This window comes from Rhinopithecus roxellana, chromosome 4 (genome assembly GCF_007565055.1).
Source record: "Rhinopithecus roxellana isolate Shanxi Qingling chromosome 4, ASM756505v1, whole genome shotgun sequence".
Lineage (NCBI taxonomy): Eukaryota > Metazoa > Chordata > Mammalia > Primates > Cercopithecidae > Rhinopithecus > Rhinopithecus roxellana.
The window spans coordinates 178,554,261-178,578,708 of NC_044552.1; the positions used below are offsets into that span (position 1 = coordinate 178,554,261).

General features: G+C 47.4%; 1 protein-coding gene across 1 annotated transcript; it reads left to right on the forward strand.

Annotated features, from left to right (window-relative positions):
• The first annotated feature begins 8,272 nt into the window (after positions 1-8,272).
• Positions 8,273-13,574, forward strand: LOC115897046 (UL16-binding protein 1-like). Its single transcript, XM_030929622.1, has 5 exons — positions 8,273-8,357; positions 10,553-10,554; positions 12,050-12,311; positions 12,526-12,801; positions 13,459-13,574. Exons 1-5 carry the CDS (start codon positions 8,273-8,275, stop codon positions 13,572-13,574), a joined length of 741 nt encoding a protein of 246 aa, XP_030785482.1.
• The last annotated feature ends 10,874 nt before the right edge of the window (positions 13,575-24,448 follow it).

The window sequence follows — 24,448 nt, forward strand, 5'->3', positions numbered from 1 at the left end:
CCCTTGGTTGAAGAAACCTAGAAAGGTGGCAGCCCCAAGCCCCCTTACCCCTGCCTGTCTCTTGAGTTCCCCTGCACTCCCTTGAGTATTTACTTTTCCTTTTACAATAAATCTCCATCCTTTCTCTATTTTCCTACTGGTCTTCGAATTCACTTCCCCAACTGCTGCCAAGAGCCCGGCACCAAGAGCTGGGGTCGCGGTCCCACCGGCGTTTGGGGACCTCCCCTTGCCCATTGGCATCAGAAGAAGAATGCAAATGGCAGTGAGGCCAGTAAAAGGTGCTCAGTGTCCACAGCCCTCAGGGAAATGCCAACCGCACCCACAAGGGGACGCCTCACCCGGCTGAAATGGGTGACCCCAAACACAGTGAGGCTGGAGGGGGTGGGGCCTGCGCTGCTTACAAGGCAGACAGCAGGAGAGGGAGAGTTGGTGGAGTGTGGGGCTATGCGTGTGTCATCCTCTTCCAATTTTCCTGGCAGAGGTTTCTCTTTATTCTCTGGCCCTACCTGCTTCCTTCCTCTCCCTTTCTCTGGTTCTCTCTCCCATCCTTCATTTCCAACCAACCCAAGGTTTTCTCCGCCCCACGACATCCAGGCTCCGGGCCCCCAGCCCAGCTTATAAACCAGGAGCCCTGGACTGCGAGCCGCGGGATCCAGGAGGCGACAACTTGAAGCCCCTTCCGGACCTTGGACACTCGGGACCTAGTGCGTCCCGGCGCCCTCCTGTAGCAGCCCCAGGGCAAGGAGGATGGGGTCCTCGCGGGGCCCACACTGTCGGAGCCCCATGGATTCGAGCGGGACGGTGAGGTCTACACACTGAGCCGGTGACAAAGTCCCGGCGAGGATGAAGCAGGAGCCTCGTGCTCCTCACCCCACCAGGCCCCGCATTTCCTTGATTCTTCTGACACGGGAACCGCGGGTCCGTTGCCGCGACCAGCGAGTCATCCCAGGAAAAGGCCGTTTTTTTCCGGACGCTGTGGACCCGGAGGCCCGGGGATATTGGCCGGCAGCGGGGCACCCACTCCGGGGTCTCCACAGACCAAGACCTGGGTCCGGAGCTCAGGCTAAGCAGACGCCCTGGGCGGAGCTTGCAGAAGCCAGAGAGGACGCGGAGGGGTGGAAACTGAAACTCCCAGGAGTAGAACTTTCCCCCAAAGTCATCTGTGGTTGAAATCTGCAATCGCCTATAATATCCCCCCTGTGACAACACCGTTTGGTAGATATCTAGAACCAGTGCCTCCTCATTGAGGCAGCCCCGCAGGTCCCTGCTTGTGTTCCCTGTCCCAGGACCCTCGGGGCCCACAACAGATCAGGCTGAGCCCATCCGGTGACCCTCCCTGGGGCCCCTGGCCCCACTCTTTCTTACTTCTTCAACTACATATTTTCACCTGTTTCAGGATCAAAACCATGAAAAGTCATGTGTGAAAGGCTCCCCCGCCCCTGCTTGGGTCCACTCTCGTTAGCCACAGCCCAGAATAAGACATTATTGGATTCTTTGAATCTTTCCAGGGAGTCTTTATGCCATTTCAAACGCATATGCATAGATATTCTTAATTAAGACTTGGATATTTTTTACTCTTGATGAAACATGTCACCCTGTCCTTCAGTTTCCCCTCCCTTTATAGTGAATGTTTCACCATCCTCTGCCCAAGCTGGGTCTTCACAATCACAGACAAGAGTGTCGCCAGCGTTGCCATCCTGTGACATGAGATGCTTTAACGGTGCATTACTTTGCACAGCAATTCTGTGTCTGCAAATCTATTCCACACAATTAAATTGAGATTCATGCAAGCACAGTTTCTGCAGCATTTCATTTTTCTAAAAGTAACTGACTGGAGATCATCTGGATCTTCATACACAGACACTGGTTACATTTGTCGTGAGGCAGTCATTCTATGTAATGTCATGCAGAGATAAAAAGGAAAAGTATCTGTGTGTGGGGGTATTGGAAGATCTTGAAAGTGTGTTATTTTGAGATGGAATCTGCATTCAGCAGAGTGCCTATGGGCTTATACTTGTTTTAAAAACCATCATTGATACATGTACACATCTCTATTTTTAGTAAGGAAAACAGTATTTCCATAACTTATTGACAGTCTGCTTGTCCGTTTTAGGAAAAATCAATGTAGCTGAAAAGCCATAGTTGCAGGAATTGGTCTTCACCCGCCAAGATTCTACACAGTCCTACACATCCTCCCAGCTGAGGTTGCCTGAGGAACAGGATGTGGAATGCAGTCGTGTTTCAGAGAGGAACCTAAAGTCAAACTGGACCAGGTGTCTTGTCTTGATCTCTGCCACTTCACCCAACCGCCACCTGGTCAGGCAGTGACCCTGGAGGGGCTGAGATGATGCTTGGTGGGCAGCATCATCACCCAGATGGGAAGCCAATTTTGGGAGTATGGTGAACATGGAGAGTCCGGACCCCACAGCAACTGGGGAGGAGCTGGTGTGATGCTGGGAGCACTGGGAAGGCAGGGAGCCTAGGCACAGCACTCACTGCTCCTCCCATGTGGGACAGGATTGGGATCAGTGATAAGAAAAGTTTCCTGAGTAGCACAGTTCCCAAGCCTGGCAGAATGACTCACCCCGGTTTCCACTATGCCCAGCCCATCCTACACTTTATATTCTGTCAACAGCAATTTTTAAAACACTGTATCCAGAATGTAGACAAAGATAACCAATCACATAGGGAGGTAAGATAGCAACAACAAGAACCAACTGAAATGTGCAACAGAGACAGAAAATACATGGAACCTCTAGATCAGTAGTCTGATAGAAATATAATGCAAGCCACAAGTGTGAGCCACACAGGGAATTTTAAATATTCCAGTGAGCACATTGAAAAAATAAAAAGAAACAGGTGAAATATATTTTTACAACATTTTTAACTCAATATGTTTTAACTAAATATTTATAACCACAATTATTATTTCAGCATGTCATCAGTGGAAAATGAATAATGAGACATTTGACATTTTTATACTAAACCTTTGAAGTTTGGTGTGCACTGTATACTGACAGTACTTCTCAATTTAAACTAGTTGTATTGCAAGCTCTCAATAGCCTCATGTAGCTAGTAACTGATGGGTTAGACTTTGCAGCTTTAGATTTTAGAATTATCAGGCTGGGCACGGTGGCTCACCCCTGTAATCCCAGCACTTTGGGAGCCCCAGGCGGGTGGATCACCTGAGGTCAGGAGTTCGAGACCATCCTGACCAACATGGTGAAACCCCTTCTCTACTAAAAATATGAAAATTAACTGGGTATGGTGGTTCACGCCTATAGTCCCAGGTACTCAGGAGGCTGAGGCACGAGAATCAATGGAACCCAGGAAGTGGAGGTTGCAGTGAGCCAAGATCATGCTACTGCACTTCAGCCCTGGCCATCGAGTGAGATTCTGTCTCAAAAAAAAAAATTAATAATAAATAAATAAATAAATAAATTAGAATTATCAGGCAGGGATTTAAAAATAACTATGCTTACTATGTTTCAATAGCTTTTAAAAAATGAAAAAAAATCATTGAGTAAAACATTTTCCTGCTTTTCTTGCTCTGTTGTTGCTATGGCCTGTGGGGCCTGCCAGTTAGAGCTAAACAGTCAGTTTTGCTGTTTCTAGGCAGGAAAATGCTCGCATCATAAGTAAATGTCTAGGCATCCCAGGAGGTGACTCTGGTAATGTATATTTTCATTAGTCAATTCCACTCTTAAAGGTACAATTCTCCTGACTTTTTAACGTTTTCCTAGGGTGCCATCCTGTATGTTAAATTTAAAATTGATGATTTCTTCTCAAAGGTAGTGTTACCATAATTCACACAGTTTAGATATACTGTAAAAAATCATTTAAATCCATTCAACATTGTTCATTAAGCTTCTGTTAAAATCATAAAAATATCTTGTCATGTCTGATTAATTCAACTGCGTTCAGTTTTTAAACAGTACTGCTGTTCTACAATGTGCTATTTACTGTTTAAGCCTAGAATTCATTAGTGCTTCCAATAAACTGAAAGGGATGGGGTATTTTACTAATACATCCATCATAATTATAATAAATTTAAGACTGTGGGCCAATTTTATGAAATCTATATAGAAATGATAGGAAGTAAATGAATTTAACATAGTTCTAGCATTTATTTTGTCTAAAAGCCAATGTTCAGTGAAAATGTTGTTTTTCTCTTCTGAAAACCTGAAGCAAGTAATGCTAGAAACGTGATTTTCTACAGAATTGACAGGTTGGTAAGATGATTCATGACTGAAGTAACATCATTCATCTGTTTAACGTTTATAGCCTGGGAACATGCCTTATAATATGGCCAAAAGGCTACACGTTTCAATATACTCCTAAAGATAAGAGACTTTAAGCTCATAAGTTCAGAAAGGAGTATTGTCTGTAAATTACATCTCAGTAAGTTTAATATTTATAAAAGATAGGAGAAGACTAGCACTAGTCGAATAAGAGAAAAACAATAAGCTTTTCCAATCTACAAGTGCATCTGTGAAAAGCTAGGTTAAAGTCAACCCATTTTCTACCTCCTTGAGACTGTGACTAACAGCCTGGAATGGTACAAATCCACTGGATGAAGACAGGAAAGAAGCTCAGGCTTCTGGCTCCCTTTCCCAACTTACTCCAGAGAAACAATGGAAGGAAGAAGGAAACACCTGACCAACAGACTACACAACAGCAACCCTGGTTGCAAGAAAACAATGGAGTATTTTTTCTAAAATATGAAGGAAAAGAACTTGAGCCTAGAATTTTATATCCAGTCAAATTTTCATTTAAATAGGAAGATATCTTTTCTGTTGCAGCCATAACAAATTGCCACATACTTACCTGCTTAAATCAGTACATCTTTATTATTTCACAGTCCTCTAGGTCACAAGCCTGAGATGGCTTGATTGGTTTCTCTGCTCCCAGTCCTCAAGGTCAAAATCAAGGTGTCCACCCGCTGGGGTCTGATTGGGAGGTTCTGGGAAGCATCTGCTTCCAAATGCGTTCACATTGCTGGCAGAATCCAGTCCTTGGACCTGTGGGACTGAGGTCCCAGCTTCCCTGCTGACTGTCAGCTGCAGCCCTTCCCTAACTCCTAGAGGCCCCTCTGCAGTCTTGCTCATGGTCCCCACAGCTCAGAGCCAGCAACAGTGCATGGAATCCTTTTCATGCTTAGAATCTCTCTGACATTGGACGCATCTTTCTTGGCTCCAGCCTGAGAAAATTCTCTGATTTTTAGAGCTCATGTGATGTCACTGGGCCCATTCAGAGAATCCAGGAAAATCTATTTTAAGGTCAACTGATTAGTAGCTTTAATTATGGCTGTGCAGAGCGTAGACTAGCGGTGCCTAGACTCACAGTACCTAGACTAGCGGTGTCTAGACTAGGAGTAGCTGGTTTCTCTAGGCCCCTCACTCCTTATTCTCTCCATCCCCTTCTTCCTGGTCCCCTTTCCTTTCCCATTTTCATTCCCACTTTCATAATCATTTCTTCTTTGCTTAAAATACTGGATTTTCCTGCTGCTGGTATGCTCCAGGCTCAAACAAACAGGCTAAGACAGCAGCTAGTTGTCCTATCATCAGTGTTTTCTAGAACATATTGTTCTAAAAAAGGTACAGGAAACTTGAAGGGGCAGCTTCCGAATCCTGCCCACCACAGTGTATCAGAATTATTCAAAACATAGAAAACCTGAAGGATATTTGCCTCCTAAAGATCCAAGTTGGAAATAGTTTAGAGGAAGGTACCTCAATAGCAAGAGAAACACAGGAGATGCCACAAGAGAACCAAGGAGGATGAGTGACCAAAGAATCTGTTCCAGATTACTGTTATCTCACAACAAGGGAAATGTGAAGTTAGGATCACAGAAACAAGGAAATGTAGCTAAGAATAACCGGGAATTACCGCTAGGAAAGTTATCAGGAAAATGGGGCTGGAGGTGGCACAAGAAAGGGATAGGAAAACGTGCTGATACTTCTAAAATTAAGAATAAAACAAAACCAATAATACCAATAAATGTGATACATATTGGTATGAGTCATAGGTTAAGGGCAGCCACCCTGAGAAGAAAACTAGAATGCATAACTCTTAAACCAACCAAAGAAAACCTCAGTATACTAAATGGAGCACAGGTATGGAGGGGGAAATACCAGCAATAAAAAACACAATAAATACACGTGGACCAGGCACAGTGGCTCATGCCTGTAATCCCTGCACTTTGGGAGGCCGAGGTGGGAGGATCACTTGACCTCGGGAGTTCAAGACCAGCCTGGGCAATATAGGCAGACCCCATCTCTACAAACAAATATAGAATATTAGCCCAGTGGGTGGCGCATGCCTGTAGTCCTGGCTACTTGGAGGCTGAGGCAGTAAGATGGCCTGAGCCCAGGAGTTAGAGGCTGCAGTGAGCTATGACCACGCCGCTGCACTCCAGCCTGGACAACAGAGGAAGACCCCATATCTTAAAACAAACAAAAAAGATGGCATAGCTAAAACCTAAATAGTAATAATTACAATAAAGGTGAATTACTAAACTCATCACATAAATTACTGAAACTCCCAGGTTGGATTTTAAAATATCAAATAATATACACTGTTTTCAAAAGGCAATGTTAAATGTAAAGTTTAAAAATGATAGGTGCTGTATCTGTCAAGAAAGGCTACTTTGTTTGTTTGTTTGTTTCTTTTAGCGACTACAATATGCTTTATTGTTCTTGGAAAAGGCTCAGGGTTTGGCTTTATATCAGGCTGCACACTTTTCATCAGTCTCACATCTCTCTCCCCATGCCAAACTGGCTCCAGTTAGCAATGCCGCATTAAATCCCAGGCAGACTTTCAGAAACTTCCAGAAGCCTCCCCTCCTCCTGACCTCCAACCCCTGAAATCCAAGACCTCCCCTGTTGGCCCAGGAACCCATACTTAGGGTCCAGCCTGGAACTCACCAACCCTACCCACTTTGGACCAGCCTGGTAGCAGGAGTAGAGGCTGGAGGCAAACACCCAACTCTGCGCCAGCATCTGTGCCACTGGGGACTGGAGCCCAGGGCCGTGACATGCCTGGAGGAAGCAGAGGGCCCCTGGGTGAGTCACCCCAGCCCTCAAGGCTGTCACAGCTCCAGTGGCCCCGCCCCACCCACTTGCAACTCCAGGCCATGGGTCTGGAAATGCTTGGATTCTTGCTCTTTCTCAGACCCCAACCCTTCTTTTCACCTTCTCTTTCCTCCTGGCCCCCTTATCTTTTCCCATTTCCATTCCTGCTTTCAGACTCGTTCCTCCTTTGTCTAAAACACAGATTTTCGGTTGGATGCCTGTAATCCCAGCACTTTGGGAGTCCGAGGTGGGCGGATCACGAGGTCAGGAGTTCAAGACCAGCCTGGCCAACATAGTGAAACCCTGTCTCTACTAAGCATACAAAAAAAGTAGCCAGGTGTGTTGGCAGCCGCCTGTTATCCTAGCTACTCGGGAAGTTGAGGCAGGAGAATCGCTTGAAGCTGGGAGGCGGAGATTGTAGCGAGTTGACATTGTGCAACTGCACACCACAGCTGCAACAGTGCGAGACTCCATCTCAAAAAAAAAAAAAAAAAAAGGCAAGATTCTTTTGGCCCGAATGCACTCTAGGCTCAATGATACCAGCCGAAGACAGCAGTTCGCTGTCCATCATCATGCTGCTATGTTTTCTAGAAGATTCTATCCTGATGAAGCACCCCCAGACTGGTTGAAAACGAAAGTTACTCTTCCTTGGAAAATCTTTGTGGACACCCAGGTGGGCGTTCAAATTTCCAAGTTGTGGCCAGTTGCAGTGGCTCCGGACGGAGAGGGGACGCAGGCGGAGGGAGGGCGGCTGTCACTGGTGCAGGCGGTGACGGCAAGACACTGCCGCCACTGAGTATTCCTGTGCAAGTTTCTTCACCTTCCTGTGAGTAAGTGTTTACATTGTGGTAATGATAAATTCTGTATTGAAAAATTAGGTGATGGGGCCATGGAAGGAACTGCGCCCTGGCCCGCTCGGGGCCTGTGCAAGCCGCCACCAAGCTGCGGGGGCGGGTTGGAGGGGAAAGTTTCGTCAGCCAGGCCGCTGTCAGATGACAGCGTGACGAGGTGGATCTTCCCTAACAACGGCAGGCTAGGATCCCGCCCAGTGGATCCCAGCCCGCGGCAGGGCGGGGTGCCGCAAAGGGAGAGGGGAGGGTCTGGGCAGCCTTTATAATTAGCCGGCGTGGGAGCTCCGAAGCGATTCATTAGCCGGACTCCACTTCGACAGCGCCTCCTGTAGCCTACGCTCTAGGTCTACAATGGCAGCGACCGCCAGCACTGAGTTCCTTCTGTGCCTCTCCTTTCTGCACCTGCTGTCCGGCTGGTCCGGCCCAGGGCGGGCCGGTGAGTTCGGGGATGGAGCCTAAGTGGGGCGGGGGGCCAAGCTGGTGGGCTGAGGACTGCAGCGGGTTTCAGAAGAGCGGAGGCTTCTGCAAGGACTGGCGCGATCTCCCGGAACATCGCGGTCTCCCGAACATCGCCGTTCCCCCGAATATCGCGGTCCCCCCGAACATCGCGATCTCCCCAGACATCCAGATCTCCCCGAACATCGCTGTCTCCCGGTAAATCGCCATCTCCCCGAACATCGCGGTCTCCCGGAACATCTCGATCTCCCCGAACATGCTCGGCTGAAGGCACTCAGTTCGCCTCCGCGGCTCCTTTCAGCTGGGTCCGATTCCTCCGGCTGCCGCTTGCCCCGCAGGCCAGGAAGCTTCTAGATGCACCGGCGCGATCTCCCCGAACATCGCGGTTTCCCCGAACGTCGCGGTCACCCCGAACGTTGCGATCTCTTTTCCGCCGGGTCGGCTTCCTGCGGCTTCTGCTTGCCCCAGGAGGCTCCTGGAAGGACCGGCGCGATCTCCCTGAACATCGCATTCTACCAGAACATCGCGTTCTACCGGAACATCGCGATCCTCCAGAACATCCCGGTCTCCCCTAACATCGCCATCTCCCCGAACAACTCGATCTCCCCAAATATCCCGGTTCCCCCTAACATCGCGGTCTCCCCCAACGTCGCCGTCTCCCTGAACATCGCGGTCTCCCCACACTTGCCCTGCTGAGGGCACTCAGTTCCCCGCCGCGGCTCCTTTCCGCCGGGTCGGCTTCCTGCGGCTGCTGCTTGCCCCAGGAGGCTTCTGGAAGGACCGGCGCCATCTCCCCTACCATCGCGTTCTACCCGAACATCGCGATCCGCCGGAACATCTCGGTCCTCCCCAACATCGCCGTCTCCTGGAACATCGCTGTCTCCCGGAACATCGCGGTTTCCCTGAACATCGCGGTTTCCCTGAACATCGCTGTCCCCCGAACATCTTGGTCTCCCCGAAAATTGCCATCTCCCCGAACATTGCCATCTCCCCCAACATCTCCTCTCCCCGAACACGCCCGGCTGAAGGTACTCAGTTCCCCTCCGCGGCTCCTTTATGCCAGGTCCCATTCCTCCAGCTGCTGTTTGTCCCGTAGGTCAGGAAGCTTCTGGATGGACCGGCGCGATCTCCCCGAACATCGCGTTTTCCCCGAACGTCTCGGTGTCCCTCAGCCTTGCGATCTCTCCGAACATCGCGGTCTCCTCGAACATCGCTGATGGTCTCCCCAAACATCTCGGTCTCCCCGTACATCGCAGTCCCCCCGAACATCGCGGTCTCCTCGAACATCGCAGTGCCCCTAACATCGCTCTCTCTCCGAACATCGCGGTCTGTCGGAACACCGCTATCCCCCCAACATCGCGGTCTCCTCGAACATTGCGATGTCTCTGAACATCGCTATCTCCCTGAACATGCCCGGCTGAAGGCACTCAGTTTCCCTCCGGCGCTCCTTTCCACCGAGTCGGCTTGATGCAGCTGCTGCTAGCCCCGCAGGCCAGGGGGAGTGTCAAAGAAGGCTGAAAAGGAATCGCAGGAGGGTGGAGGGGCCAAAGGGCTACAGAAGGCAAGGTGGGGCGGGGATCCCTGGTGCAGACCCTCCCTGGTGCAGACCCGCAGCCCCACTCGCCCTAGGGAAGGAGAAACCAGATCCCCAAACCGTAGCTGGGGTCAGGACAGGGGTGAAGGGGAGTTCCACAGGGAAGCAATCACAGACTCCCCCACCAGCCACAGCCCTGCTCTGCTCTGACCTGCTCTTCACCACACAAACCTTCCAGCACCTCCAGGGCTTCCTGCCCTGGAACTTCCCCCTGAACTTTGCTGCAGACACTCACCTGCACCCAGGGGCTCACCAGACATTTCCTACCCCTCGTCGAATGAACCCAGCACATCCGTCTAAGCTGGACCTGACACAGGTGTCCGTCTGTTACTTTGCCCTAAATGCACCTCATGAGTAATAGGGGAGCAAGTTAATGCTTCAGGTCCCTGGGAGAAGGTCAGACCACGCACTGTTCACTAGGAGTGTCTGGGTATTTGCTGTTTCATGGTGTACACTTACCAGAGTGAATGCCCATGTAGCTCTGTGAGGGAGTCTGAAGGAGTCATTGCAGTTGCTATGGGGTTGAAGGAGCCCACTGGGGCCTCTGGGTTCTCCTTTTAGTAATGGACTCTGGGTCTGAGATGTGGCTCAGTTCTCAAAGCTGGGCAAAGGAGCTCAGTTATTTCCTGGGGTGACTCCTTTCAGCCTCCAGGTCATCCATCCTTGCATTTTGTCTTTGTTTGCTGTAATTATTTAACTCTAGCAGTATCCGGGTTGAGTTTCCATTTCTGTTGGATCTTTGACTCCTTTGTTCTATGAGCCATGGGCATACTTTTGTATGGCTGAGGTCCCCAGCTGGCATTGTGACTTCTTTAATTATTTCCATCATTGCACCCTCCTTCCTCCTGACAGTTGATGGCCTCCAGTTGAGATCTGTTATTTCAGGATTTTCCATCCCCATTACTACTGGGAGCCCATTTCAGGAACAGCATTTCCTACCCCCAATCCCGGCCTTCAGCAACAGGCATCCCTGGGCTTCTTGACAGTCTGCTGCCTTATCCCAGGGCCTTCTTTATATGCTGAGTAAACAGGAGTCCTCCAGGCATCCCATGAGCCCAAAGGATGGACATCGTTCTGGATTTTCATGCTGCAGCCACTCTGGCATGGGCGCTTCTCTGAGCCTTTTGGTTCTTTCCTCTATTCCCTGACTTAGAAGTTCTGGATTGGCCGGGCGTGGTGGCTCAAGCCTGTAATCTCAGCACTTTGGGAGGCCGAGACGGGCAGATCACGAGGTCAGGAGTTCGAGACTATCCTGGCTAACACGGTGAAACCCCGTCTCTACTAAAAAATACAAAAAAAAAAAAAAAAAAAAAAAAAGCTAGCCAGGTGAGGTGGCGGGCTCCTGTAGTCCCAGCTACTCGGGAGGCTGAGGCAGGAGAATGGTGTGAACCTGGGAGGCGGAGCTTGCAGTGAGCTGAGATCCGGCCACTGCACTCCAGCCTGGGTGACAGAGCAAGACTCCGTCTCAAAAAAAAAAAAAAAAAAAAAAAAAGAAGTTCTGGATTTTCCACTTCTTGCCATGTGAACCATCCCTTTCCAAGGTTCCAGGAATTCATGCTCATAGCAGATGGGCGACTTCGTTGGGGCTTTGCCAACGTATTAAATCCTGTGACCCGTGACAATAATCACTTGCTTATCAAAACTGAATTCTGCCCTCCCCACCCCCACACTGTGCTGCAGCATCCAAGGGCAGCTCCCACACCCTCTCCCACCTCCTGCAGTCCACACAGACTGCTGCTGAGGGTCCTCCTCATCCAGGCCTTTTCCTGCCACAACAGGCCTGGCACATCCACGACAAGGTCATGTGCTGACCCATGTGGGCACGGAGCAGGTGGGACATGTCTGGAGGGGCCATGTGGTTTCACGGCTGCAGGAACCTTCCCCTCCATGTACTCAAGCAAGGGAGACGCTCTAGTCATTAACTAGTTTTCACGACAATCCTGGCTGGCACATCTTGCTCTGCCAGCCCAGCTCCTCAGAGGTATTTACTTGCAGTCACCATAAGGGGAAGGAGGGGATTTAATTTCCACTTCCCACCACACCAACCCCACCCCCCCGCCCGTGTTTTTCTTCCACAGACAAACACTGTCTGCTATGACTTCATCATCACTCCTAAGTTCAGACCTGAACCACAGTGGTGTGAAGTTCAAGGCCTGGTGGATGAAAGGCCTTTTCTTCACTATGACTGTGTTAACCACAAGGCCAAAGCCTCTGCTTCTCTGGGGAAGAAAGTCAATGTCACAAAAACCTGGGAAGAACAGACTGAAACCTTAAGAGACGTGGTGGATTTCCTCAAAGGGCAACTGCCTGACATTCAAGCGGAGAATTTAATACCCATTGGTAAGTTTAAAATGGCCCAGGGAGCAGACACAGCAGTAACTTAGAGGCATTTATTGGTTTCATGTAAAAAATAAATCAGAAGTTTGTGTCATCCAAGAGGCTGAGAAGCATGGGCAGGATGCAGCAGAGAGAGCAAGTCCAGGAGCCAGGAAAGGAAGCAGGGTGGGGCTCAGGATTTGTCAAGATCAGAGCTGATCTCTTTCCAATGGGGCAGAGCCCCTCATTCTGCAGGCCCGGATGTCTTGTGAGCACGAAGCCCATGGACACGGCAGAGGATCTTGGCAGTTCCTCTTCAATGGACAGACGTTCCTCCTCTTTGACTCAAACAACAGAAAGTGGACAGCACTTCATCCTGGAGCCAAGAAGGTGAAAGAGAAGTGGGAGAAGAACAGGGATGTGACCATGTTCTTCCAGAAGATTTCAATGGGGGACTGTAAGACATGGCTTGAAGAATTTTTGATGTACTGGGAACAAATGCTGGATCCAACAAGTAAGTGAGAGGGGAAAAAAGGAAGCTGTCTTGAGTTCAGATCTTATCAGTCTGGTGTCTGAGTGTGTGAGTGCGTGTGTGAGCGTTTGAGTGAGTGTGAACATGACTCCCTCATGGGGGGCTCCTCCTGGGGGTGCTGGCATGCCTGTGCTCTCTCATCCTCCTCTCACTTCTTCCTCTTGACTCCTCTTCCTCCCTGCACTTGCTTGTTCTCCACCCACGGTGCATTTCTCACCAACCTCAAATCTGTGGGTGTCATAGTGTTTCCATATCTTTTTCATTAGTGTTCCTTTCTCCTAGAATCGCCTTTTCTTTCCTTTCCCCTCGTCTGTTTCTGTAAATCCATCAAAATCACCTCCAATGCCAGGGCCCAAGACCCTGGCTTCTTTGGCCCTGGGACATCACCTCCTCTTTCTCCATGGCAGGAGGGTGGGGTGTGTTGTCACCTTGCTTCCCTCAGCAGCCATGTGAGCTCCCTGAGGACAGGGGACACCCCCTCTCCCTTCCTACCCCAGGACCTGTCCCAGAGGTTGCCCCACAGCAGAGGGGGGCAAAAGCTCTGCCTTCCAGGATGACCTGGGGTGGCAGGAGCTGAGGAGGCATCTCCTAAGATTTGTGGCCTCGACAAGGGTTGTCACTCCTGTGTTTCCATTTCAGAACCACCCTGTCTGGCCCAAGGTACAACCCACCCCAAAGCCATGGCCACCACCCTCATTCCCTGGAGCCACCTCATCATCCTACTCTCCTTCATTCTAGCTGGCTGCTGTGGATAGTTATTTAGATTGACAGATACTGTGGGCAATATTGGGAGGGGAGCAAGGGGCAGATGGGTGAGATGGGAGGATGCAGAAGGAGAATACACAGAGTCCCAGAGGTCGGGAACTTCTCATACTGACATAAGACAGATGAATGAGACCTGGTGTCGCCTGTTGGCAGTGACCTGGGCAGCTCAACCTTGAGTTCTGATGGATTCTCACTGTCAGAGGCCAGAGGGAAAGGGAGGGGCCCATACCAAGGCTTAAGGCCTATTGAGCTTGAGAGGGTTTAGCCAGTTCAGGCCTGTTTCAGAGCAGGTTCCTATTCGGGAAGGGTAGTGGTATGTGGCCTGTAGGCAGCAGGAACTCAGGCGTGGGCAGTCTGCACAGTAGGAGACGAGCAGCATGACCACTTCACCTAGGATGTCAAGAGAAAGGGTGTCCCTGGAGAAGGCTACAAAGAGAATGATCTGGGAGAATCCCAGGACGAGGGGGCTGTGAGGGCCTTGGCCCACCCAATTCCAAAGGCTGCATTCCCAGAGAAAGCAGCTCAGGTCCCAGCAGTTAAGGTAGAAGGTGAAGAGTGGAGCATGTCCGGACTGAGGTTCAGGAAAGGCCAGGCCTGTTGGACCCATGGCATTCCTGGCCGGGTCCTGGGTGATGCCCCTGCCATTCTGCCTCCTGCACACTCCAGATCCTGAGCCAGCTGATGGCCCTGCCTGGAGCAGAGTGGACTCAGACCGGGAAGCTGAGCTGCTGCTGGAGTTCCATGCTCACCACTGAACTTGGTTAGGAATGAATAGGGCGGGGCAGGGGCAGTCCCATTCAAAGCTGTGGGTGCAGGTCCCAGGGAGAGGAGAGGTTGAGAGCAAAGGGGAAAGAAGGAGGTTTGCCTGCAAGCCCACCCAAGGCCAGGGAACACTGATACAAAGACCTCTCTTTGGACAGTGCTCCCCCAGGTCCTCTAGACCCTTCTGTGAGAAGGGGGAGCAGGCCCTCCCTGGAGGTGCACAACACTCATTACCAGCCTCAATTCTGAGCCCCCATGCACTATAACAGGACCTGGGCTGGCTCTGTGGTGTGGTGAAGGAGGGTGGAGGTTGGGAAAGGCTGCAGAGCCAAGGGTAGGTTTGAAGGGAAAAACATGTTCTTTATTTGGGGGAGAGGCTCCGAAATGGGGAGGGCCTGTCACCCAGGACAACAGACCCAGGTTTTTCTCAGCCACTTAAACCAACGCTTCATCTTTTCTGAAGGTGGAAGATGATATCAAGAAGCCTCTGTTAGCCTGGTCTGGTTCCTGCTCTCCCTTCAGGGAGGTCGCCTGTCTACTCACCACTTTGCCTTTCTGGAAAGCAGGAGTGCAAGCCTTAGCAAGCCCACAGGCCCCCAGGAGATGATGAGGACGTTGTAGACTCAGCATCTCATGCCACTCATTACCTTTGCTGATGATCCTAGCAGCCATTTTTCTTAACGTCTTCTGCCACTTTCTCTCGGTGGTAATGGATGGAATTCCTGCACAAGTTTTAACTGAACAAGAAATCCCAGCAAAAGGCATTTTCTTTCTACTTCTTTGATTGTGGAAAAGCAGACACTTCTCTGAAGCATGACCTTATTCTTCCAAACAGTATCACTAGTAAAATAGTATGGTGGACTTCAGAGCTCAGGGATCCTTTCCATTTTAAGTTCTTGGAGAAATCTCCAAACTGCTTTCCATAGCAGCTGAACACATTTGCTTTCCCACTAATAGTGTCTGTTTCCTTTTCTCTGCAGCCACACCACCATCTCTGACTTTGTGACTGATTAGAGATGGTAACTCATTGCGGTTTTGATTTGCACTTACCTGATGATTAGTGATATTAAGCATTTTTTCATGTTTTTTGGCCAATTGTAGGTCTTCTTTTGAAAAGTATCCATTCATGTCTTTGCCCAATTTTAATTGGGCTTTTTTTTCTTGCTTGTTGAATTGTTTAAGTTCCTTGTAGATTCTGGATATTGGACCTTTGTCAGATGCATACTTTGCAAATAGTTTTCCCCATTCTACAAGCTGTTTAGTGTGTTGCTGACCAAGAATTGTTATAATCCTTTTTATTTTTATGGCTTTTTACAGTGTCTCATTCTGTCAACCATATTGGAGTGAAGCGGCATACTTATCACTAACTGTAATCTCCAACTTCTGAGCTCAAGTGATCCTCTAGACTCAGCCTCTAGAATAGCTGAGACTACAGGCACATGGCACTAGGCCCGGCAAATTGTTTTATTTTAGGTAGAGATAGAGTCTTCCTATGTTGCCCAGGATGGTCTTCAAATCTTGGCCTTGAGCAGTCCTCCCACCTTGGCCTCCCGATGCTCTGGAATTGCAGACATGAACCACAGTGCCTGTTGTAGAAATTTTTAATTATTTAATATGAAAATATTACATTAATGATTATTTTATTTAGTAAATAAAATAATGTAGAGCCCTGATATAAACCTGCACACCTACCGCCATCTAATCTTCAACAGAAATGAGCAATGTGGGAAAGACTCCCTATTCGAAAATTAGTGCTGGGATATCCAGCCAGCCATATGCAGAAGAAGGAAACTAAACCCCTACCTCTCCCCATACATATAAAATAACTTGATATGGGTGAAAGATTTAAATGTAAGTACTAAAACTGTAAAAATCCTAGAATATAACCTAAGACATACCAATGCGGACATAGGACCTGGCAAAGATTTCATGAAGAAGACACTAAAAACAATTGAAACAATAACAAAAAAATGGACAAATGGGACCTCATTAAACTAAAGAGCTTCTGCACAGAAAAAGAAACTAGCAACACACTAAACAGACAGCCTGTAGAATGGGGAAAACTATTTGCAAAGTATGCATCTGACAAAGGTTCAATATCCAGAATTTACAAGGAACTTAAACAATTCAACAAGCAAGAAGAAAAAACCCAATTAACATTGGGCAAAGACACGAACCGATACTTTTCAAAAGAAGACCTACGATTGGTCAACAAGCATAAAAGATGCTCAATATCACTAATCATCAGATAAGTGCAAATCAAAACTGCAATGAGTTACCATCTCTTACCCGTCATAAAGTCGGAGATGGTGGTGAGGCTGCAGAGAAAAGGGAACAGACACTGTTGGTGGGAAAGCAAACGTGTTCAGCCGCTATGGAAAGCAGTTTGGAGATTCCTCCAAGAACTTAAAATGGAACCACCATTCAATCCCCCAATCCCACTGCTCGGGATATACCCAAAGGAAAAGAATTCATTTTATCAAAAAGACAACTGCGTCAATATGTTCATTGCAGTGCTATTCTCACTAGCAAGGACACAGAATCAGAATCTAAGTGCCCAGGAACAGTGAATTGAATGGAAAAAAAAATGTGGTACATAGACACCATGGAATTCTACCAGATTTTGTATGGAAAAAGAGGATCTACAAAACATGGCTGAAAAAAATCAGAGACAACACAAATACATGGGAAAATATTTCATACTGATGGTTTGGAGAATCAATATAGTTAAAATGGCCATACTTCCAAAAGCAATTTATAGATGCAACACTATCTCTATCAATACCAATGTCATTTTTCACAGATTAGAAAAATCTAATCTAAAAGTTATTTGGAATTAAGAAAGAGCCCAAATAGCCAAAACAATCATAAGCAAAAAGAACAAAGCCAGAGGCATCACATTGCCTGACTTCAAACTATAATATAAGGCTACAGTGATCAAAACAGAATGGTACTGGTACAAAAATAGACACTTAGATCAGTGGAACAGAATAGAGCTCAGAAAGAAACCTTCACACCTTCTAACCTTCAACAAAATCAGCAAAAACAAGCAATGGGGAAAGAGTCCTAATTCAACAAATGGTGCTGGGATAACTGGCTAGCCATGTGCAGAAGAATGAAACTGAACCTCTACCTTTCACCATATATGCAAAATAACTCGACATTAATTAAAGATTTAAATGTACGTCCTAAAACCATAAAAATCCTGGAAGATAAGCTAGGAAGTGCCACTTTGGACATAGGGCCTGACAAAGATATCATGATGAAGACACCAAAAGCATTTGCAACAACAATAAAAAAAAAAAATTCACAAATGGGACCTCATTAAACTGAAGAGTTTAAAAAAAAAAAATTAGCAACACAGTAAACAGCCTATAGGATGGGAGAAATATCTGCAATCTGTGTGTCTGTCAAAGCTCTAATATCCAGAATCTACACGGAACTTAACTAGCAAGAACAAAATCCCAAGTAAAGAATGTGAACAGACACTTTTCAAAAGAAGACCTATAAGTGGCCAGCAAACATGAAAAAATGCTCTTTGGGAAGCCGCGGTGGGCAGATCACGAGGTCAGGAGTTTGAGAACAGTCTGACCAACATGGTGAAACTCCGTCTCTACTAAAAATACAAAAATTAGCCAGGCATGATGGTGCACACCTGTAACTTGTAATGGTGCATAGTCTGATGTTGAAACTATAAAATACCTTGGACTGGTACTTTCTAGTGTTTTCCAGCAGATGGCACTGCTCATCTTTCAAATAGTTCAGTAAGCCCAGAGGGTTTGCTCACAGCGAGTTTGTGCCCTGAGCTCCTTGGCACACATCTTGGGATCCACAGCCAAGGGCTACAGAGAAGACAAAAGAGATGTTGGCATCATGCGGAAGAGGAATCCATAAAGAGTTCATTTTTGAGGATTGGGGCAGTTCCTTCTGCCCTGCAGATCAAGATGCCTTGAGGGCAAAGAGCAGAGGGGTGCTCTCTGGTGGCCCAGCAGTTCTGCCTGGGCGGAGGATTCTCTTCTGCTACAGTGAAAACCAACAGGATGCTGCTTCATCCCGGGGGGACCAGGAAGATAAGTCAGAGTGAAGAGCTGTCTGAGTGTTTCAGATCACACAGTGACTGCCTGCTTGAGGGCTTCAGAACTCCTTCATGAATTGGGAGACAGCTGGCGAGACGAAAGGTGCATGGGCAGGATGGGCCCCACATGACAACTCTTAAGATGACACGCGTGTTTCTCCCGTGTGTTTCTGTGTGTCTTTGTTTGTGTCCATGTATGTGCATGGCTGTGTCTATATTTCTGCATGCATTTGTGTGTGTGTGTGTGTGTGTGTGTGTGTGTGCCTGCATGGTGTGAATGTATGTGAGAGACAGTGCCTGCATGTCTCTGTGTGTGTGCGTGTGTGTGTGTGTGATAACATGCCTGTATGAATGGTGAATGGATTTTCTGGTTGAGTTGCTGTGGAGGGAGACAGGGACTCTAGGGGGCTTCCTGCCCACCCCTCCTTCCCTGAAGCCAGTAGCACAAATAGCACAATAAAAGGTAGTTTAATTTCATTTCATGCAAATGTAAAACTTTTGTGCTTCAAAAAGAACTTCATTCAGAAGGTAAAAAACAAAAACAAAAACAAAAACAAAAACAAAACCTTCCAGAATGAGAGAAAATAATTGAAAATCATGTATCTGGTAAGGGATTGTTATTCTGAATATATCAAGAACTCTTGCAACTCAATATTATAAAGTGAAGTAAGCCAATTTAAATATGTGCAAGGAATTTGAATAGACATTTCTCCAATGTGAGACAGGTAAACTACACGGTGATCTCAAAAGAATAGAAAATTTTAGGCAGCAGTTTCAGGTGACGAGCAAAAGGAATCTGTTGAAATATCTGCAGCGGCTGTGGGCTGATAAGTTGCTGAAAAACAGCGTGTGGACCAAGCTAAGAATGAGTGGACCCAACATGGCCCTGGATTTGACCCAGATTTCATGTAGGACCTCATTACATGCTGATTAACATACTAGTAAACTCCCTAGCAGTTCTGAGAATACTCATATTTGGTATAAAAATTCGAGGCACCAGAGTACTAAGAAAACCAGGAATTTTCATGAGTATTCCACCTGTTGGTTGAAGAAACCCAGAAAGATGGCAGCCCCAAGCCCCCTTGCCCCTGCCTCTCTCTTGAGTTTCCCTACACTCCCTTTATTTGAGTATTTACTTTTCCTTTTACAATAAATCTCCATCCTTTCTCTATTTTCCTACTCATCTTCGAATTCACTACCCCATGCGCTGCCAAGAGCCCCGCACCGCCTGGGGTCGCGGTCCCACCGGCGTTTGGGGACCTCCCCTTGCCCATTGGCATTAGAAGAATGCAAATAGCAGTGAAACCAGGAAAAGGTGCTCAGTGTCCACAGCCCTCAGGGAAATGCCAACCGCACCCACAAGGGGACGCCGCACCCGCTGGAATGGGTGACCCCAAACACAGTGGGGCTGGAGGGGGTGGGGCCTGCGTTCCTTACAAGGCAGACAGCAGGAGAGGGAGAGTTGGAGTGTAGGGCTATGAGTGTGTCATCCTCTTCCCATTTTCCTGGCGGAGGTTTCTCTTTATTCTCTGGCCCTACCTGCTTCCTTCCTCTCCCTTTCTCTGGTTCTCCCTCCCATCCTTCATTTCCAACCATCCAAAGGTTTTCTCCGCCCCACGACATCCATGCTCCGGGCCCCCAGGGCAGCGTATAAACCAGGAACCCTGGACTGCGAGCGGTGGGATCCAGGAGGCGACAACTTGACGCCCCTTCCGGACCCTGGACACTCAGTACCTAGTAGCAGCCCCAGGGCAAGGGGGATGGGGGTCCTCGAGGGGCCCACACTGTCGGAGCCCCATGGATTCGAGCGGGACGGTGTGGTCTACACACTGAGCCAGTGACAAAGTCCCGGCGAGGATGAAGCAGGAACCTCGTGCTCCTCACCCCACCAGGCCCCGCATTTCCTTGATTCTTCTGACACGGGAACCGCGGGTCTGTTGCCGCGACCAGCGAGTCATCCCAGGTCTTTGAAAGGCCGTTTTTTTTCCGGACACTGTGGACCCGGAGGCCCGGGGGTATCGGCCGGCAGCGGGGCACCCACTCCGGGGTCTCCACAGGGCGGGACCTGGGTCCGGAGCTCGGGCGAAGCAGACGCCCTGGGCGGAGCTCGCAGAAGCCAGAGAGGACGCGGAGGGGCGGAAACTGAAACACCCAGGAGCGGAACTTTCCGCCAAAGTCATCTGTGGTTGAAATCTGCAATCGCCTATAATATCCCCCCTGTGACAACACCGTTTGGTAAATATCTAGAACCAGTGCCTCCTCACTGAGGCAGACCCGCACGTCCCTGCTCATATTCTGCGTCCCAGGACCCTCGGGGCCCACAACAGATCAGGCGAGCCCATCCGGTGACCCTCCCTGGGGCTCCTGGCCCCACTCTTTCTTACTTCTTCACCTACATATTTTCACCTGTTTCAGGATCGAAACCATGAAAAGTCATGTGGGAAAGACTCCCCCGTCCCTGCTTGGGTCCACTCTCGTTAGCCACAGCCGGGAATTAGACAATATTGGATTCTTTGAATCTTTCCAGGGAGTCTTTATGCCATTTCAAATGCATATGTATAGATATTCTTAATTAAGACTTGGATATTTTTTACTCTTGATGAAACCTGTCACCCTGTCCTTCAGTTTCCACCCCCTCTATAGTGGTTGTTTCACCCTCCTCTGCCCATGCTGGGTCTTCACAGTCACAGAAGAGAGTGTTGCCAGCATTGCCATCCCGAGACATGAGACGCTTTAAAGGTGCATTAATTTGCACAGAAATTCTGTGTCTGGAAATCTATTCTACACAAGTAAATTGAGATTCATGGAAACACAGTTTCTGCAGCATTTCGTGTCTGTAAAAGTAACTGACTGGAGACCATCTGGATCTTCATACACAGACACTGGTTACATTTGTTGTGATGCAGTCATTCTGTGTAATGTCTTGCAGAGATAAAAAGGAAAACAATCTATATGTGCAGGTATTGGAAGATCTTGAAAGTGTGTTAGTTTGAGATAGAATCTGCATTCAGCAGAGTGCCTATGGGCTTATTTTGTTTTAAAAACCATCATTGATACATGTACACATCTCTATTGTTAGTAAGGAAAACAGTATTTCCATAACTTGTTGCCAGTCTGTTTGTCCGTTTTAGGAAAAATCAATGTAGCTGAAAAGCCATGGTTGCAGGAATTGGTCATCACCCACCAAGATTCTACACAGTCCTACACATCCTCCCAGCTGAGGTTGCCGGAGGAACAGGATGTGGAATGCAGTCGCGTTTCAGAGAGGAACCTAAAGTCAAACTGGACCAGGTGTCTTGTCTTGATCTCTGCCTCTTCACCCAACCGCCACCTGGTCAGGCAGTGACCCTGGAGGGGCTGGGATGATGCTTGGTGGGCAGTGAAGATGGGGAGCCAATTTTGGGAGTATAGTGAACATGGAGAGTCGGGACCCCAGAGCAACTGGGGAGGAGCTGGTGTGATGCTGGGAGCACTGGGAAGGCAGGGAGCCTAGACACAGCACTCACTGCTTCTCCCATCTGGGACAGGATTGGGGTCGGTGATGAGAAAAGTTTCCTGAGTAGCACAGTTCCCAAGCCTGGCAGAATGACTCGCCCTGGTTGCCACTATGCCCAGCCCATCCTACACTTTATATTCTGTCAACAGCAATTTTTAAAACACTGTATCCAGAAGGTAGAAAAAGATAACCAACCACATAGGGAGGTAAGATAGCAACAACAAGAACCAGCTGAAATGTGCAACAGAGACAGAAAATACATGGAACCTCTAGATTAGTACTCTGATAGAAATATAATGCAAGCCACAAGTGTGAGCCACACAGGGAATTTTAAATATTCTAGTGAGCACATTGAAAAAATAAAAAGAAACAGGTAAAATATATTTTTACAACATTTTTCTCAATATGCTTTAACTAAATTTTTTTAACCAAAATTATTATTTCAACATGTCATCAATGGAAAAATGAATAATGAGACATTTGACATTTTTATACTAAACCTTTGAAATTTGGTGTGCACCGTATACTGACAGTACTTCTCAATTTAAACTAGTTGTATTGCAAGCTCTCAATAGCCTCACGTAGCTAGTAACTGCTGGGTTAGACTTTGCAGCTTTAGAATTTAGAATTATCTTGCCGGGTGGGGTGGCTCACCCCTGTAATCCCAGCGCTTTGGGAGCCCCAGGCGGGTGGATCACCTGAGGTCGGGAGTTCGAGACCATCCTGACCAACATGGTGAAACCCCTTCTGTACTAAAAATACGAAAATTAGCTGGGTCTGGTGGTTCACGGCTATAGTCCCAGTTATTCAGGAGGCTGAGGCACGAGAATCGATTGAACCCAGGAAATGGAAGTTGCAGTGAGCCGAGATCATGCCACTGCATTTCAGTCCTGGCCATCGAGTGAGACTCTGTTTGAAAAAAGAAAAAAAAAAAAAAAAGGGAAGAAAGAAAGAAAGAAAAAACAACCAAAAATTAGAATTATCAGGGAGGGATTTAAAAATAACTATGTTGGCCGGGCGCGGTGGCTCAAGCCTGTAATCCCAGCACTTTGGGAGGCCGAGACGGGCGGATCACGAGGTCAGGAGATCGAGACCATCCTGGCTAACACGGTGAAACCCCGTCTTTACTAAAAAAAATACAAAAAAACTAGCCGGGCGAGGTGGCGGGCGCCTGTAGTCCCAGCTACTCGGGAGGCTGAGGCAGGAGAATGGCATGAACCCGGGAGGCGGAGCTTGCAGTGAGCTGAGATCCGGCCACTGCACTCCAGCCTGGGCAGCAGAGCGAGACTCCGTCTCAAAAAAAAAAAAAAAAAAAAAAAAAAAAAACTATGTTTACTATGTTTCAATGGCTTTTAAAAAAATGAAAAAAAAAACCATTGAGCAAAACATTTTCCTGGTTTTCTTACTCTGTTGTTGCTATGGCCTGTGGGGCCTGCCAGTTAGAGCTAAACAGTCAGTTTTGCTGTTTCTAGGCAGGAAAATGCTCGCATCATAAGTAAATGTCTAGGCATCCCAGGAGGTGACTCTGGTAATGTATATTTTCATTAGTCAATTCCACTCTTAAAGGTACAATTCTCCTGACTTTTTAACGTTTTCCTAGGGTGCCATCCTATATGTTAAATCCAAAATTCATGATTTCTTCTCAAAGGCAGTGTTACCATAATTCACACCATTTAGATGTATTATTTAAAAGGTGTTTAAATCTATTCAACATTGTTTATTAAGCTTATGTTAAAATCATAAAAATATGTTGTCATGTCTGATTAACTCAACTGAATTCAGTTTATAAACAGTACTGCTGTTCTACAATGTGCTATTTATTGTTTAAGTCTAGAATTCAGTAGTGTTTCCAATAACTGAAAGGGATGGGGTATTTTACTAAGATTTCTGTCATAATTATAACAAATTTAAGACTGTGGGCCAATTTTATGAAATCTATAAAATATAGAAATGATAGGAAGTAAATGAATTTAACATAGTTCTAGCATTCATTTTGTTTAAAAGCCAATGTTCAGTGAAAACATTGTTGTTTTTCTCTTCTGAAAACCTGAAGCAAGTAATGCTAGAAATGTGATTTTCTACAGAATTGACAGGTTGGTAAGATGATTCATGACTGAAGTAACATCATTCATCTGTTTAATGTTTATAACTGGGGAACATGCCTTATAATATGAGCAAACGCCTACGTGTTTCAATATACTCCCAAAGATAAGAGACTTTAAGCTCCTCTGTTCACAAAGAAGTATTGTCTGTAAATTACATCTCAATAAGTTTAATATTTATAAAATAGGAGGAGAGAAGACTAGTACTAGTTGAATGAGAGAAAAACAGTAAGCTTGTCTGATCTCCAAGTGCATCTGTGAACAGGTAGGTTAAAGTAGAAACTATTCTCTACCTCCTTGAGACTGTGATTAACAGCCTGGAATGGTACAAATTCACTGGATGAAGACAGGAAAGAAGCTCAGGCTTCTGGCTCCCTTTCCCAAATTACCCCAGGGAAACAAGGGAAGGAAGAAGGAAACACTTGGTCC

Bases quoted from the DNA above. Each gene is read 5' to 3' on its own strand.
- LOC115897046 (XM_030929622.1), top strand. From the start codon at position 8,273: ATGGCAGCGACCGCCAGCACTGAGTTCCTTCTGTGCCTCTCCTTTCTG. The intron at 12,312-12,525 runs GTAAGTTTAAAA...CCAATGGGGCAG, and splicing joins GGAGAATTTAATACCCATTG to AGCCCCTCATTCTGCAGGCC. The intron at 12,802-13,458 runs GTAAGTGAGAGG...TTTCCATTTCAG, and splicing joins ACAAATGCTGGATCCAACAA to AACCACCCTGTCTGGCCCAA.